General features: G+C 44.7%; 1 protein-coding gene across 1 annotated transcript in view; it reads right to left on the minus strand.

Moving 5' to 3' along the window:
- Positions 1-976: 976 nt before the first annotated feature.
- LOC144767611 (putative methyltransferase DDB_G0268948) overlaps positions 977-16316 on the minus strand; it is a 342613-nt gene continuing 327273 nt past the window's right edge. Inside the window, exon 7 of the mRNA XM_078651014.1 lies at positions 977-1159. Within this exon, the coding sequence (XP_078507140.1) occupies positions 1066-1159 (94 nt within the window). The 3' untranslated portion in view covers positions 977-1065. The remainder of the gene's footprint in view (positions 1160-16316) is intronic.

Below are 16316 nucleotides of genomic sequence, written 5' to 3' on the forward strand. Positions count from 1 at the left end.
AACGAGTCATTGTGTACCTCTGGCATCAGCTTGTCAGAAAACTCCTTTTAATTGTAACATGAAAACACATCTACAGATAGTTCCATCCCTCCCATCTAGCCACCTTTAATTTCTCTTTCAATAGTCCATCATATCGCTGACAGCCCTGAGAACACATAGAATGTCTTCTTAGAGCTATATCATGTTGTTTGTTGCTTTAGTTATTTCGAAAACAGTACAGGTGTGATGCAGACAAAACGTTGTTCTATATCTTGTTTTCTTTCTATTATTCTAAACACATTTGTACCAGGAAGCCAATAAAAATAACAGTACATTTCCTATTCTCTATGGTTTCGTTAGGAAAACAAAAATACGAACTTGGCAAGTCAAAGTTCATTCACGAACATACATTTTATGCAATAGTCTTAGGGGCAAGACCAACTATGGGGGAACAGCCTTTACAACGCGGGCATTACCACGCGCTGCCATTACTACGCTGCTTTTACAATGCAAGTCGTTTCAACGACTTGCGCTGGAGGGCGCTGTTGGACAAGGAATAGTTTAATTTTCTATTCCAACACCTTCCCTACTGTAACGTGGGCTGGAGTTGGAATAGAAAATTAAACTATTCCACTATCCAGCGCTTACAGCGCAAGTCGTTGTAACAACTTGCGTTGTAAAAATAGCGTTGTAATGGCACGCGTGGTAATAGCCCACGTTGTACTGTCATACAACCCCAACTATGCATAGTTTCATCCATTCTAAATCACCTGGTTATCACTGCAGCATGCCTGCGGTTTCACAGTTACCACACCAGATTGCTGCTAAAACCAAGTCCTGTGCATAATCAAGCTGTGCAATGAATCTAGGTGTGACGAAACAGGATGCCACACAGGCTGCACCGGTAGCACAATAATTTGGGTTTACAAAAGTATATGCCTTCCCAAAAATATTCACAAACACATTCTTGAAATTAACAAAATACATTTCAGTGAAATAAATATATAGGATTTTTATTTATATTTTGCAATACAAATGTATTTCTCTCCCACATATGATAAAAAAATATAATTGACATTCATCCATTTAATGGCCTGACTTGCAAGCCAACACACAGCAGTAATTGTTGGAGATCTCTAGCTCAGTTTCTGCAGAAGTCGATCTCATGATCCCCAAAATCCTGCAAAAGAAAATGGAGAGAGTAAATTAGGTACATAGTTTAGCACAGATACCATGTTGGCATTCATTCAACAGATCTCTCTATCTTTTCACTCTGGTCTTCAGTGCTCTCTATTGCCTCTGAATCTTACTAAAATAAAATTAAAGTCTAATTTGATAGAAGAGCCCTTTTGTCTTCCGTGTTGTTTCCGATTTGTTTGGGATGTTAAATTTCATCAGTATATTTCGCTTTTTCCAATAAAAGTAAAGCTTATAACTGCTTGACATATCTGTATTTTGTAACAGCTCATGCACAAATAACCACGGTCGCCAACTAGGAAACATGGAAACCCAGAACCAGAAAATTACCCTGTGTGTTTTGCACCTTGTGCTGTGGGGTATGGCTTATTAAGAGTTAATCACACGAAAAACCTTTGAATCAAATTTGAAGTTTAAGAATATTGGGATTCGAATGTATGCGTATATTAAATACGCTGAGCCAATTATACAGACCTCAGCTCTGGCGGTCGACCCTGATTCTCTTTCAGGAGATAGGGAAGGTCATGCTGCCCCCAAAGAGACAATAAAAGCGATGCATACACCCTTACCGTTTCCCACCAGCCCTAGTGGTGAGCATATATGGTGGCCCTATAGACTCATGGGGCCTCATTTATGAAAAGTGACGCATCGCTGCGAGAAAACAGCGATGCGTCACTTTTCATTGCGCCCTCCTTGCGACCCCAATGATGCGTCATATTTACAATATGACGCATCATTGCGCAAGGACTTACAGATACGTCAGTATTTCTGACATATCTGTAAGCGCAAAAGTGACGCATTGCTGGAGTGTGCCACAAAAGTGACGCAACTCCAGCAATGCGTCCTTTCACATGGGGAAAGCCCCATGTGAAAGGGCGTGCGTCAGTCTTACGCCGGCTGTGAGGCAGGCGCAAGATTTTGATGCAACAGCGTCCTAAAAGTGACGCAGTGAAATCTCATAGATTTCACTGCGTCACTATTACGAGGCTTTTGCGGGGGAACGCCCCCTCTGCATACATTATACCTGACGCAGGTATAATGTAGCGCAGGGGTTTACAAAGTGACGCATCTACTTAGATGCGTCACTTTGTAAATAGTGCGCAACAGGAGGCATGTTTTACGCCGCCGATGCGTCACAAAAAGTGACGCATCGGCGGCGTAAAAGTGACGCATGGCCTCATAAATGAGGTCCCTAAAATCATACATCTGTATTTACTAATTACGTGCATGATAGCTGACTAACATTTTGCCCTACTCAAAAACATTCCAGGTGGAATGCCTGTGCACCATGATGCAAGGGTGCCTTTGCTGATGCATGGCAGTCCATTGTGCAGCAGCTCAGGGGGAAAAGTCAGAGTTGCACTATTTGCCTTAAATACAGCATGTGATGCAAAGCATTGTGGCAATTGTCAAATCTTGGTGACTCAAGCACCCCTAGAGATTGGCTCAGGGACATTGCCAGATGAGTCAGACAAAATCTGTGGGAGAAGCCCTCATAAGCAGGTAGTCTAGCCCACGATTGAAATTTGTGATTGGTATTTTAGTATATGAATATTGGCAGGAAACAGGTCTGTGCTATTTCGCCCCTCAGCTACCAAGCCCCAGCATGCGGTCAAACCCCCTGTGTACTAGTGTGTGGATACTTATTTTTCTGTATGGGTATTTTTATGTTGTTTTCACTTTTTAGTTTTACCAATTTTTTTACAGTTTTCAAATTATACTTTTTTGTAAATGTTTTTACAGTAGAATTTCCTTGTTTTTGACTTTTTATTTACATTTATAAAACTAAATGTTCTGTAAATATTTTTGAGAGCATACCAAGGGAGAGAGAGAGAGGACTAGAAAGCTAGTTTCAATTCCCAGGGGTTTATATGTGTTATCAACAGGCACTAGCCGTGTGTGACCATAGTAGGACTCTGGACTGTATTATCAGCAGGCACCTAGTAGGTGTTTTCATGAAGCCCTCACCCACCAACCTAGTTGGTGGCATGCTTCATCATCGGGCCCACCAGTGACACCTAATGTGTCCCGGGTGTGCTTCAACGTCTGATTACAGCGGAGCAGGTATTTTACTGAGAGTGCAGTGTGGTGAGTGATAAAGTGAAGGTTAAAACGGCTTCACAGTGGTCCCAGTAATCGAGGGTAAATTAAATTTTAATACCTGGGCTGCCGTGAGCGGGTAAAAGCAAGGCAAGTGGGTGTTGTGGTGATAGAGTTAAGGCCACCTACATCCAGTATTGGTCGACATGTTTCAGCCAGTGCCTTTAGTAATGCTGGCTTTTCTCAGGACCATAAATAGTGTGGGGGCAAGTTAAAAATCCAAGAGAGTGTTTTTTACAGATTATGTGTCGCACTCACTAAGGTGCTCTAAGTGTGCGGACGGGATTCCTTCACCAAGCATACCTGAACAAATAACATAAATAACAAAACAGGACATACAGGAAGAAGAGTCAATTAGCATATGTGTTATGTCACAAAAAACGAGATTGTCGGTTTTTAAGTGCTTCGTGGGGGGGAGGACTATAGCACGATGACAGTGTAACAGTACTGGTTGTGCTGTTGGTGATCTTTAACGGGAGATATCTTAGGCGTGGTGAGGCTAGACAGCGAGCATCACACACACTGGTGACAGTAGTGTAAGGGAAAATGTCTCACGCTAGTGATTTGCTTCGTATGCTTCCCTGGAGTGATTCGGCAAGGGGATTGACCCTAGAGGGGGACGGCCAATAGTTACAACCTGTAGGGAAAGAAACGCTTACCCGGTAGATGCGTGTGGTGATCAACATACTCACGGGAATGTCAGTCAAAGCCTGCGGGGTACCTCTAGTGCCGCCATCAACCTCCGTAACCCGAGTGAGGGATGCAGCGGTGTTTATATTGTATGCAGTAAGTATCAGCACCAGGAGAGGGGAGCAATGGTAGAGAGACTCCCGATGCTGGGTGCAGTCTGGTGTGCGCATGCGTTATGGAAAGACGCGTCATGGAGTCTCGCGCATGCTCAGTGAGTTCGGCATTGTCACGCATGCGCTGTTGTTCAGGAAAGCCATGTTAAGCGTGTGAGGGCCGGGGCATATCATAATGCTGGGGGTGTGCCGTGAATAACACGTACGCACGTGGGGCAAGGAGGGTGCTTTGTAATGCTGTGGTGAATAAAGGCTTTTCTAATGCAGAGGCATGGACATGGCAATGTCATTGGGGTTAAGATAACCAGGTATAAGGGCATGGAGGACTAGTAGTGCCCACCATATGTTAGGGGCGGGATGTGGGGATCGTTAGCAGGCCAGTAGTTGAGACCACCGTACCTATAGTGCCTTGGGCCATGGTCAATGGTTTAGAGCAGTGTTTCCCAAACTGTGGTCCGCGGACCCCAGGGGTCCGTGACACATTCCCAGGGGGTCTGTAGGCAACAGTTTTAAAAGCACAGAAACATTTCTTGTATAATTAGCAGCTTTCCACCAATAATAAAAGTGTCAAGAGAATGCAAGTGATTAATGTACCTGCTGGAGAGTGAGGAGAGGTTTTTTCAGTGGCAGCTTTGATTTAACTAATGTAGCCGGAGTCACGCCAGAGTCCAGCCCGTCTGCGCCCGTCCGCTCTGAGGACGGGCTGCAGGACGGGCTGCCCATCGACATTTTGCATTCCAACTCAGGTCGGTTAAATCATGATCTTGTTCCCAATCGTCTGACATACTCCGCATTTATTTTAATATCCTTGCGACCCCGTACTCCCGTTTCTTGTACTATCTGTACTCTACCTATCCATTATTTTACTTGTGCAGGTTGTGGCTTCTCTACCGGTAAAATGTCGCTTTCTAAGACGCAAACTGCTAAGGCACATCACCGGGGTAAATGGAAGGCCACTAAGATTCTTCAGCCTTCCCTTCCTCTCCAATTTTGGAGTATTAACTGCAGATCGCTCCCTAAAAACAAATTAAATTTGTTTGATTTCATAAATGAAGAGTCACCAGACGCTTTGTTTTTAACCGAGACCTGGCTTCACGAAAGCTCTGGACCTGACATTGCTTTAGCCGTTCCTAACGGCTATGTGATGGTACGTCAGGACAGGGCTTCCGGTAAGGGTGGGGGGATCGCTATTATTTTTAAATCCATCTACCAATGTAAGTTGGAGTCATTTTCCCTCCCTGGATGTGAGGCCACTCTATTCAAATTAATGATTGGCCCTCAACTAACGCTTACTGGTCTTCTAATATATCGCCCTTTGGGCAATGCTGGCCCTTGGATATCGTCTTTGGCCGATATTATTTCCCCTAAATTACTTAAATCGGCTAATTTCACCATTCTCGGTGACCTCAACATCCATCTTGAGGACGCTGAAGGTACCCTCAGTCAGTCGTTACTGTCAGATCTCAAAGTTTTCAATCTTTCACTTCGAAACTCTGGGGCTACCCATTCAGCAGGTCACCTGTTAGACCCAATCATTTCTAACTTACCCTATGACTGCTCCCAAAGGGCCCGCCCACTAGAATGGATTGACCATTTTGCGGTACATTTTGTGTTTCCTCTTTGTTCATCTAATGCTAAGCCTTGTGCTGGTAAGAGCAAGCTTTCTTATTGGTGGGACAAGCTTAATATGGTGGCATTTAATCAACACCTTTCTGAATCTATCCCGACTTTGGAAAAATCTGGATTAGAATCTAATGCTGCAGTGTCCCAGTGGCTAAGGGATGCTGTAACTGCACTTCTCCCTCCCATATCTAAGAATCACAGATCTCTTTATCCTCCCGCACCTTGGTTCTCAGAGGAGCTAAAATCACAACGAGCCAAGTGCAAGGCATTAGAAAGAAAATGGAGGCGTTTCTATTCAATCCCCAGTAAGGCAGCTTATAAAGAGGCACTAAAGAGATATCATGTTAACTGTAAACTGGCCAAGGCCACTTTTACGGCATCTACGATCACTCAAGCCCAGAATTGTCCGCGGACTCTTTTTACAATGATAAAGAAGCTAACAGGAGCAGACACGGTACCTTCTCCTCCGGCTTTGGACAAACCACAGTGTGATGCCATTGCTGATTTCTTTATTTCTAAGGTGGAGCGTATTCATGATTTTTTGTCTACCTCCCCCCCATCTGCTGAGTCCTCACTGGTGGTTACTTCTGGGAGTCCTCCCCTCCCTTCAACGATCATCAACGACTGGTCTTTGTTTGATGACACTACCTTTTTATCGTGCCTAAATAGTATCAGGTCAGGCTCCCCTCGGGACCCTGTCCCTATGAAAATTTTAAAACTGTTGGACCTCGAGCCACGGAGAGTCCTAATGAGACTTTTGAATACCTCTCTTATAAAGTCTACGATGGCACAGGAGTGGAAACATGCCATGGTCGTTCCCTTGTTGAAGAAGACCGGCGCTGAGATCACGAACCTAGCAAATTTTAGGCCCATATCCCTGCTGCCTGCATGTTCTAAAATTTTAGAACGACATGTGAACACCCAGCTTAATTCGTTTGTTGAAAATGTGGGATATCTCCATCCGTCCCAATCCGGGTTTCGTGCACATTATTCCACTGAATCCGCACTCCTTGGGGTGACGGAGAGGCTTCGGCACGGTATCGATCGCGGGGAGACCTTTGCACTCATCCTTTTGGATTTGAGTGCAGCGTTCGATACCGTATCTCATTCCATCCTTCTAGACTCTCTCCGCTCCCTTGGTGTTGTTGGATCTGCGCTGGCCTGGATTGCCTCCTTTTTAAGCGGACGCACCTTTCAGGTATTTTCGACAGAAGCTGAATCTGCTGTCTACTCATCAGCATACGGCGTCCCCCAGGGGTCGATTCTCAGCCCTTTGCTGTTTAATATCTACATCAGACCCCTTGCCACCATCGTGGAGGACGCCGGCCTAACAATCTATTCGTATGCTGACGACACACAGATAGTGTTCTCTCTCTCTAGCAGTGAGGGCCACGAGGTCTCTGCTTTGAAGTCTGGTCTATCACGCGTTGCTGCCTGGATGCACGACCATCTGCTCAAGCTCAACGGTGATAAGACCGAGGTTGTTATTTTGGGCAAAAATAAAGATCTGTGGGGCCCTCGACATTGGCCCTGCGACATGGGTCCTCTGCCGAATCCAACCCCCGTAGCCCGCAACCTCGGCTTTCTTATTGACGATAAGCTCTCAATGAGACAGCAGGTAACAAAGGTCGCTGCAATCTGTTTCTCCATCTTAAGATGGTTGCAGAAGATCTTATGGATGTTACCTTGCTCTACTCGGAGAACTGTCGTCCAGGCTCTTGTGATCTCCCGCATTGACTATGGGAATGTGCTTTATCTTGGGGCCGATAAGGCCACAATAAACAAACTCCAGGTGGTGCAAAACTCATCAGCTCGTTTATTGTGTAATGTACCCCGGAGATCTTCTGCAGCCAAGGCTCTGTGTGACCTTCATTGGCTTAAGGTCCCGAACCGCGTACAATTTAAAACCTTATGTCTCCTTTTCAAAATTCGGCAGGGCTCTGCTCCTAAATACCTGCAGAACCTGGTTCAAGTCTATGAGCCTGGTCGTACTTTAAGATCCTCCACCAGTGGCAATCTCTTTGTCCCTAGAATTAAATTGGCCAAAATGGGCGGCCGCTCATTTTCCTATCTTGGTCCAAGGATGTGGAATGCTCGTCCGCCGGCTCTGAAAGCCGAGACTGATCTCCTCTCATTTCGGAAAAAATTAAAGACTCTTTTGTTTAATTGATCCTTCTGCACTGTTTGCTCGGTTTGGGCTTTTTGCTTACTTTCTTCTCTTGTCTGTCCCTGGCGCCGGGAAACCCATTGAGGGTAGCTGTGCGCAATACAAGTTTAGATAAATAAATAAATAAATAAATAGCACAGAGGGTTAATGTGTCTACTGCAAAGAGCGTGTAACATGCATCTTAAAAAGCAGCATTTTATGCGCCTAGGTTCGTGGTTACTGCTTTTGTCACAGAGATTCCTTTATTACTGTGCACTTCATAAGTGACAATCGTAATCTAGCAGAGGGACCTTTAAACTGTCATCAAAGAGCTGCTTGCAAACTGCATGGTACCAGTTAGTAACTTATATTTTGTCCCAGTTATTCATTATCCTGATGCTGCTAAAAAGATATATTTAGGTGGAAATACATTTTTAATGTTAAAGACAATGCTAGCCACTGTGTTATGCTCTGAATCCTGAGTTTGTGCTTTTCCAGACCAAGCAGTCTTTAAAAATTCTATAGACACACTGATTTACATGTATGATTCAATGTCTCTCTATGTGTGTGATGTAAAGTGATCTGACATTCTACAATGGTATGAGAGATGCTACAAAACAAATGAAATACATGTGACCGAGGGGCTATTACTTTAATATAAAATACTAAGGGCCAGATGTACGATCTGTTTTTATATGTGCGAACGGCTTCGCGAAACCGTTTGCACATGCAAAAACCTATTGGGCCATGTACATATCCTATTTGGCGAGTCGCAATTTGTTTGCGACTCTCTAAATAGGTTTTGCAACTTGCTATTTGGAAGGGGCATTCCCTTCCAAATAGCGAGTCTCAAAACCATGTACAAATGTTTTGCGGTCGCAAAACAGTCACAATTAACACCTACTTCAAGTAGATGGTAATGCATTCGCAAATGGGAAGGGGTCTCCAGGGGACCCCTTCCCCTTTTCAAATGCATGCAAAAAAAAGTTTTTAGGGTCAGGCAGTGGTCCCAGGGACCTCTGCCTGCCCTTAGAAAATGAAACGAAAATGTTTCATTTTCTTTTTTTTTTAAATGCATGGTAAACAGGCTGCATTTTTTTTAAACTTCTTTATTTAAAAGCAGGCCGAGACATGGTGGCCTCAGAGCCCAGCAGGCCACCATCCCTGGGAGGGCTGGCATTCCCAAGGGGCTCGCAAATTGCGAGAGGCTCATTAATATTAATGAACCTCGCAATTTGCGACCCCATTGGGAATCCCAAACAGTGTTAAACACACTGTTGTACATTTCATTTATCAACTCGCAATTTGCCACTCGCAATGTTTCGCCAATTGCGAGGCGCTAAATGAAATGGTCGTACATCTGGCCCCAAAATCCTTAGTACTTTGAGTATTTGTTTTGTGTGCACACGTGTGTATTTTTTTCGAATTACTGTTTTAATGTTTGAAATGCAACTCATACAAATTGCTTGGGGGTCCCCGGCTTCCAGTGGTGACTCAATGGGGGTCCTCAGGAGTCAAAAGTTTGGGACCCACTGGTTTAGAGAGTTCCACGGTATGGATTCATTTAGTCCATTTTTGTGCAAGGAGAGATGATAAATCTACCGTTGCTCCTTGTTAAGGAGAAACTTGTCATTGTCATTCCTGCTGGCATTGAATTGTTCAATCACAGTCCAGGTGAGGTCATTGGAAGTGTGATTGTGGCTTAGGAAGTGGTCCGTCAGTTTGCTAATGTTCTTTTTGCATCTGATTGTACTTCTATGTTTCACCACTCGAGTGCGTACTTTCCGTGTGGTCATGCCAATGTATCGCAGGCCACATGGGCATGTTAGGAGATAGACTACATTGCTGGAATTGCAATAAGTGTGGTGACGCTGGGTCCATATGTTTCCTGGTTTCAGGTCCAGGGTTTTTGTGTGTCTGGTGAGGTGGCACACACTGCAGTCATTGCAGAGGTAGTGTCCCGTGATCATGGGGAGGCCCCAAGTGTTGAGGATGGTGTTGGCTTCCATTCTGGTTTGGGGTTTGGGGCGGGTAGACACTAGTTGGTCTCTAAGGTTATTGGATCTCTTGTAGGCAAAGCATGGTGTCTCCCATTGCCTTGGCCGAGAGTTGATAATTTTCCAGTGTTTGCGGATGATTTTGGCAACCTGGTTGGAAGCCGTGTTGTAGGTGGTTACACAAGTCATGGGTTCTTCTTGGGGCTCCTTGACGATGGTTTCTAGCAGTGCATCTCTGTTCTGGTTGCGAGCTCTTTTGTTAGTCTTTGCAATGATGGCCTTGGGATATCCACATTCCGACAGTTTCTGTGCAAGGATGGATGATTGTCTCTTGTAGTCTGACAATTGGCTGCAGTTTCTCTGGATGCGTAAGAATTGGCCGTACAGGAGGTTTTCCCTGAGCGGTCTCGGGTGAAAGCTTTCGAAGTGCAAAAGGGAGTTTCTAGCAGTCGGTTTTTAGTACGTGGTGGTAGTAAGGAGCCCTTGTTTGATCGTGATGTTGAGATCTAGGAAGGCTAGTGTGGAAGCGCTAGCGGTGCTGCTAAATCTGAGATAGGGGTCTCTGCTGTTGAGCCAGGTTAGGAAGCTATCCAGGGTCTGGTGTGAGCCTTGCCAGATGATGAGAATGTCATCAATATACCTGCGCCATTCCTTGATGTTGTTGGCGTAGGGGTTGGTGCTTGACATGACATGTGTTTGCTCAAAGTGGTGGACATACAGCCTCGCCACACTGGTAGCGAAAACACTGCCTATAGATGTACCATTTGTCTGTAGGTAATGGGTGCCTTCGTATTCAAAGTAATTATCCTTGAGGGCCAGGGTTGCACAGTCCATGATGAATTTCCAAGGTGTGTTGTATGTCCATGGGGTCTGTGTGAAGATTTATCTGAGTACTTGGAGGGTGGCATCTTGTGGGAGGCTGGTGTAGAGGCTCTCAATGTCCAGTCCTACAAGCAGCTGTGTGTTGAGATCAAACGGTTCGTTGTTGATGATGTTAAGGAGGTGTTTGGTATCCTTTATGTATGTGGGTGTGAGTGGGACCAGGGGATTGAGGAAGTAGTCGCAATATCATGATAGTGGTTCTAGGAGGGAGTTGATGCCCGATACTATGGGTCTCCCTGGTGGTGGTATAGTGCCTTTATGTACCTTGGGTACGATGTAAAAGTAGGGTACTTTTACTTTCTTGGGACAGAGATAGTCTGCTTCCTGTTTGGAGATGTGTTCCAGGTCACTGGCTCTTTTTACCAAGTTCTGGATGGTTATTTGTAGTACCGAAGTGGGGTCCCGGTCAAGTTTCTTGTAGTTACGGGTGTCACTCAGCAATCTGCGACATTCCGTGTCATAGTCCGTCCGCCCCCTTTGTCCGCTGGTTTGATCACCAGGGATGGGTTGTTTTGAAGGTGTTGGATGGTATCTCTGTCTTCCTTGGACAGGTTGTTGAAATATCCCGTGGGGTTCAGTTTCTCAATGTCGGTATAAACCGCTTGTTCAAAAGTGGTGATTTCAGGAGGGATGGTAGCAGGTGGGGTGATAAAGGTGGATTTTGGTCTCAAGCCTGTGACGTTTGGGTTTTCATTGGTGATATTGTCATCCAGAGTCGTTTTCTCAAAGAAAGCTTTGAGTTTTAGTTTGCTGAAGAACTCAGCCAGCTCAACATGGAGTTTGAACTTATCCTGTCTGGAGGTAGGTACGAATGAAAGTCCTTTTTCTAGTACATGTTGTTCCTTGTTTGTCAGTTGTGTACTTGATAGATTGAACACCAGTGAGGTCACTGTTTGCTGGTGCCCGGGAGGTCTCTGGCTCTCTGGCGCGTGTTGGCGCTCACCGGGTTCTCCTCCTCGGCCCAGTATACTTGCTGGTGTTGTTGATTTTGTCTTCTTCTGCCTCGTGAACTGCAGCCCTGTCCTAAAAAAGGGAGTTGTGGTCTAGGTTTACTCGCGAACAGTGGCATGGGGCCCGGTGGGTACATTGGGAGAGGTGTGGCGCCGCGGCCAGGGCGACTGACGCTGGAATCTGGGGATCAGGGTTCGATCCCCGGCTCCGGCGGCAGGTTAGCCCAGCACCATGTGACTCTGGGCAATAGCTCGCTTAATCTTCCCGACGGCCCCCAGCGCCTAGAGACCCTTACGGGTGATTGTGCGCTTTACAAATGTGGATTATTATTATTATTATTATTATTGGTGTGTAGCCGAAATAGGGGTTCTGCATGTGGCCAAATAGTTAAGTATGGTAATGATATGTTATATTACATTAAATGGAATTCACTGAAAAATGTTACAGTTAGATGTAAATGTCAAGTAAATCATAACATTATAAACTTTGAAAAAACACTGTTATTCACCTTTCATGGTTTAATGAAATAACTATAACCTGTCCCCTTGCCATACACTGCTTATGACTTCACATATTACATCAGTCATGACATGTTCTGAAGCATCATTGAATGCATCACAGGAGACGATTCAAAAATGGGGTGGTGATGGACAGAGTATCTGAGTTAATCAGAACACTCCTACCCAGTCAACAGATCAGGGCTTGATCCATCACCATTTTTTAGCTCACTGCACCATCCCAGTTCAGAACCTGGCTACATGCAAATTAGTCTGTACCTGGCCCAGTGCATCATGGGAACAGGGCAGACCAAACTACCAAGTCAATTCTTTACTGGAAAGGAAACAAGCTTCCGGGGACCGGTTTCTGGCATTACAGCCATCTTCGGCCCGGCTTGCTTGAATCCTGATGGTGCAGTGAGCAAGGGACTCACATCTGAGCATACCCTTCCACACTTATGGTGGCCAAAATGATTAAAAAATGGGGTGGTGATGGACAGAGTATCTGAGTTAATCAGAACACTCCTACCCAGTCAACAGATCAGGGCTTGATCCGTCACCGTTTTTTAGCTCACTGCACCATCCAAGTTCAGAACCTGGCTACATGTAAATTAGTCTGTACCTGGCCCAGTGCATCATGGGAACAGGGCTGACCAAACTACCAAGCCAATTCTTTACTGGAAAGGAAACAAGCTTCCGGGGACAGGTTTCTGGCATTACAGCCGTCTTCAGCCCGGCTTGCTTGAATCCTGATGGTGCAGTGAGCAAGGGACTCACATCTGAGCATACCCTTCCACACTTGTGGTGGCCAAAACGATTCAAAAATGGGGTAGTGATGGACAGAGTATCTGAGTTAATCAGAACACTCCTACCCAGTCAACAGATCAGGGCTTGATCCATCACCGTTTTTTAGCTCACTGCACCATCCCAGTTCAGAACCTGGCTACATGCAAATTAGTCTGTACCTGGCCCAGTGAATCATGGGAACAGGGCATACCAAACTACCAAGCCAATTCTTTACTGGAAAGGAAACAAGCTTCCGGGGACCGGTTTCTGGCATTACAGCCGTCTTCGGCCCGGCTTGCTTGAATCCTGACGGTGCAGTGAGCAAGGGACTCACATCTGAGCATACCCGTCCACACTTGTGGTGGCCAAAACGATTCAAAAATGGGGTGGTGATGGACAGAGTATCTGAGTTAATCAGAACACTCCTATCCAGTCAACAGATCAGGGCTTGATCCATCACCGTTTTTTAGTTCACTGCACCATCCCAGTTCAGAACCTGGCTACATGCAAATTAGTCTGTACCTGGCCCAGTGCATCATGGGAACAGGGCAGACCAAACTACCAAGCCAATTCTTTACTGGAAAGGAAACAAGCTTCCGGGGACCGGTTTCTGGCATTACAGAGGTCTTCGGCCTGGCTTGCTTGAATCCTGATGGTGCAGTGAGCAAGGGACTCACATCTGAGCATACCCTTCCACACTTGTGGTGGCCAAAACGATTCAAAAATGGGGTGGTGATGGACAGAATATCTGAGTTAATCAGAACACTCCTACCCAGTCAACAGATCAGGGCTTGATCCATCACCGTTTTTTAGCTCACTGCACCATCCCAGTTCAGAACCTGGCTACATGCAAATTAGTCTGTACCTGGCCCAGTGCATCATGGGAACAGGGCAGACCAAACTACCAAGCCAATTCTTTACTGGTAAGGAAACAAGCTTCCGGGGACTGGTTTCTGGCATTACAGCCGTCTTCGGCCCGGCTTGCTTGAATCCTGATGGTGCAGTGAGCAAGGGACTCACATCTGAGCATACCCTTCCACACTTGTGGTGGCCAAAACGATTAAAAAATGGGGTGGTGATGGACAGAGTATCTGAGTTAATCAGAACACTCCTACCCAGTCAACAGATCAGGGCTTGATCCATCACCGTTTTTTAGCTCACTGCACCATCCCAGTTCAGAACCTGGCTACATGCAAATTAGTCTGTACCTGGCCCAGTGCATCATGGGAACAGGGCAGACCAAACTACCAAGCCAATTCCTTACTGGAAAGGAAACTTGTTTCCTTTCCGGTGAAGAATTGGCTTGGTAGTTTGGTCTGCCCTGTTCCCACGATGCACTGGGCCAGGGACGGACTAATTTGCATATAGCCAGGTTCTGAACTGGGATGGTGCAGTGAGCTAAAAAACGGTGATGGATCAAGCCCTGATCTGTTGACTGGGTAGGAGTGTTCTGATTAACTCAGATACTCGGTCCATCACCACCCCCTTTTTGAAATTACATCACAGGAGACACCTGACATGATATCATTGATAACATCACTGTGCATGGTGAAGGCATGTTATAATGATGTTAGTAAACGATAACTGGGGAATTTAATTTTTTTTTAATTTCCAAATGATCAGGTCTTTTCCCACTGATATAACTCAGTGAATATTTCAGGGTTTACTAGAATCTTCGTCTTATGAATTACAGTGCAATATCCTGCTGTGTCAATGCTACTGTTGCAAAATGGCCTTGAAACAAATACAAAACCAGTATAAGATCCAATTCCAGGTGTATTCAGAAAACACTCAAATCTATATCCATCTAGAAACTAATTCAGAGCACATTCCCAAATTCACCAACTATTAAGACCACATGTAACAACTGAATGAAAGAGAATGTCTTTCATTGTTACAGTGCAAAGAAATCAATACATTGGTTATGCAAGAGCAAAATAACTCATCTCTACCATTCAAATAGCCTGCCATCAAGAGACAAAGGCAAAAAATCTGGAAATCACCTGATACTGTGACCTTTTAATCACTCCCAAATCTAAATCAGTTGTTAATTGTATGTATCTTTCCATGCTCCATACTTTTTCCCTCCAACCTCTCATAGGATAGAGCCTGGTCTTTGGTCATGTGGAATATAGTAATATCAGCAACATCACAGTTGACAAGCTGATAACTATGACCTGGACAAGACACACCCTCATCAGTTTCAGCATACTAATCCCACACATCTTCAGATCCACTACCACACGACCCGCCTGCCGCAGTTTGAAAAGCATCACAGAAGCGGACTGGGCTTCCGCCCCCTGTGCACTGTTATGAGTACACAAGCAATTTGCTGAAAGCCATCAAGAATCTCAAAAGCTGGGTTACTGCATGCACCAATACCCCACCTTCTCTCAAGGCCAGCTCAATGACAAGAGCAGAGCCAGTTCGTACACATAGGAACTCTGGCTAGCAAAATGCTGCTTCAAGCAACTGTATCGCAAATGGAGCTCAAGTGAAGACACAACAGAAAAAAAAATCTTTGAAACCACCCTTAAAAGCTACCATCAGCAGAAATGGACCACCAAAAGTACAGCTCTTGCAGAATCCATCAAAACCAGCACCAACAGAAGAAACAAAATCTTCGCCATCATCAAGTATTTCACTTCTTTGCAAGGTACCAAAAATATAACTTATTAACTACCTTCAAAAACTCAAGAATAATGTAAATCACCACACTTCTTTGAAAGTTCACCACCTTCAAGGACTTCACTTAGTGGATAAACCAAAGCTTGGTATACTGGCAAAAACTGGCCCTACACTTTTGTCTTTCCAGTGACATTTGCTATTCTACAACACTCTTTTGGTTAACTAAAACACCAAAGGATATCCTTAGGAAAATTGTGAAAAGTCTTAAACTTCAGAATAAAAAAAAGTCTGGATGAAAGCATCTGCCCTTGAGGTTGCATATGAAGAATACACGTCTTCACATCATCTGTGGGGACAGTAACTTCCAATTTCTGTTTGTATGTTGTCTACCATATACTTCTATATGTAAATAGTATCTTATTAACAACATTGTAATTGTATTTCTTATATGTTGTACCTGTTGAGACTAGAAATTGAAAAGTTGTACATGAATGAATGTGAGTAAGAAGAGGAGGGTTGTAGGGTGAGTGGTGAGATATAACATTGTTGAGAAGGACTGACTATTAGCTTTGATCATTATAAAAGGAACATGAGAGAAAGTTGGGAGGGATTGCAATTGTACATGAGTTAAATGTTGGGTGTTTATTTTTTTAAATGAGCCATTTATCAGTGAAAATGTCATGCATACTGCAGAACTGACACCTTTCTACCAAGGAATTACATATAA

Source organism: Lissotriton helveticus, chromosome 7 (assembly GCF_964261635.1).
Source record: "Lissotriton helveticus chromosome 7, aLisHel1.1, whole genome shotgun sequence".
Taxonomy (NCBI): domain Eukaryota; kingdom Metazoa; phylum Chordata; class Amphibia; order Caudata; family Salamandridae; genus Lissotriton; species Lissotriton helveticus.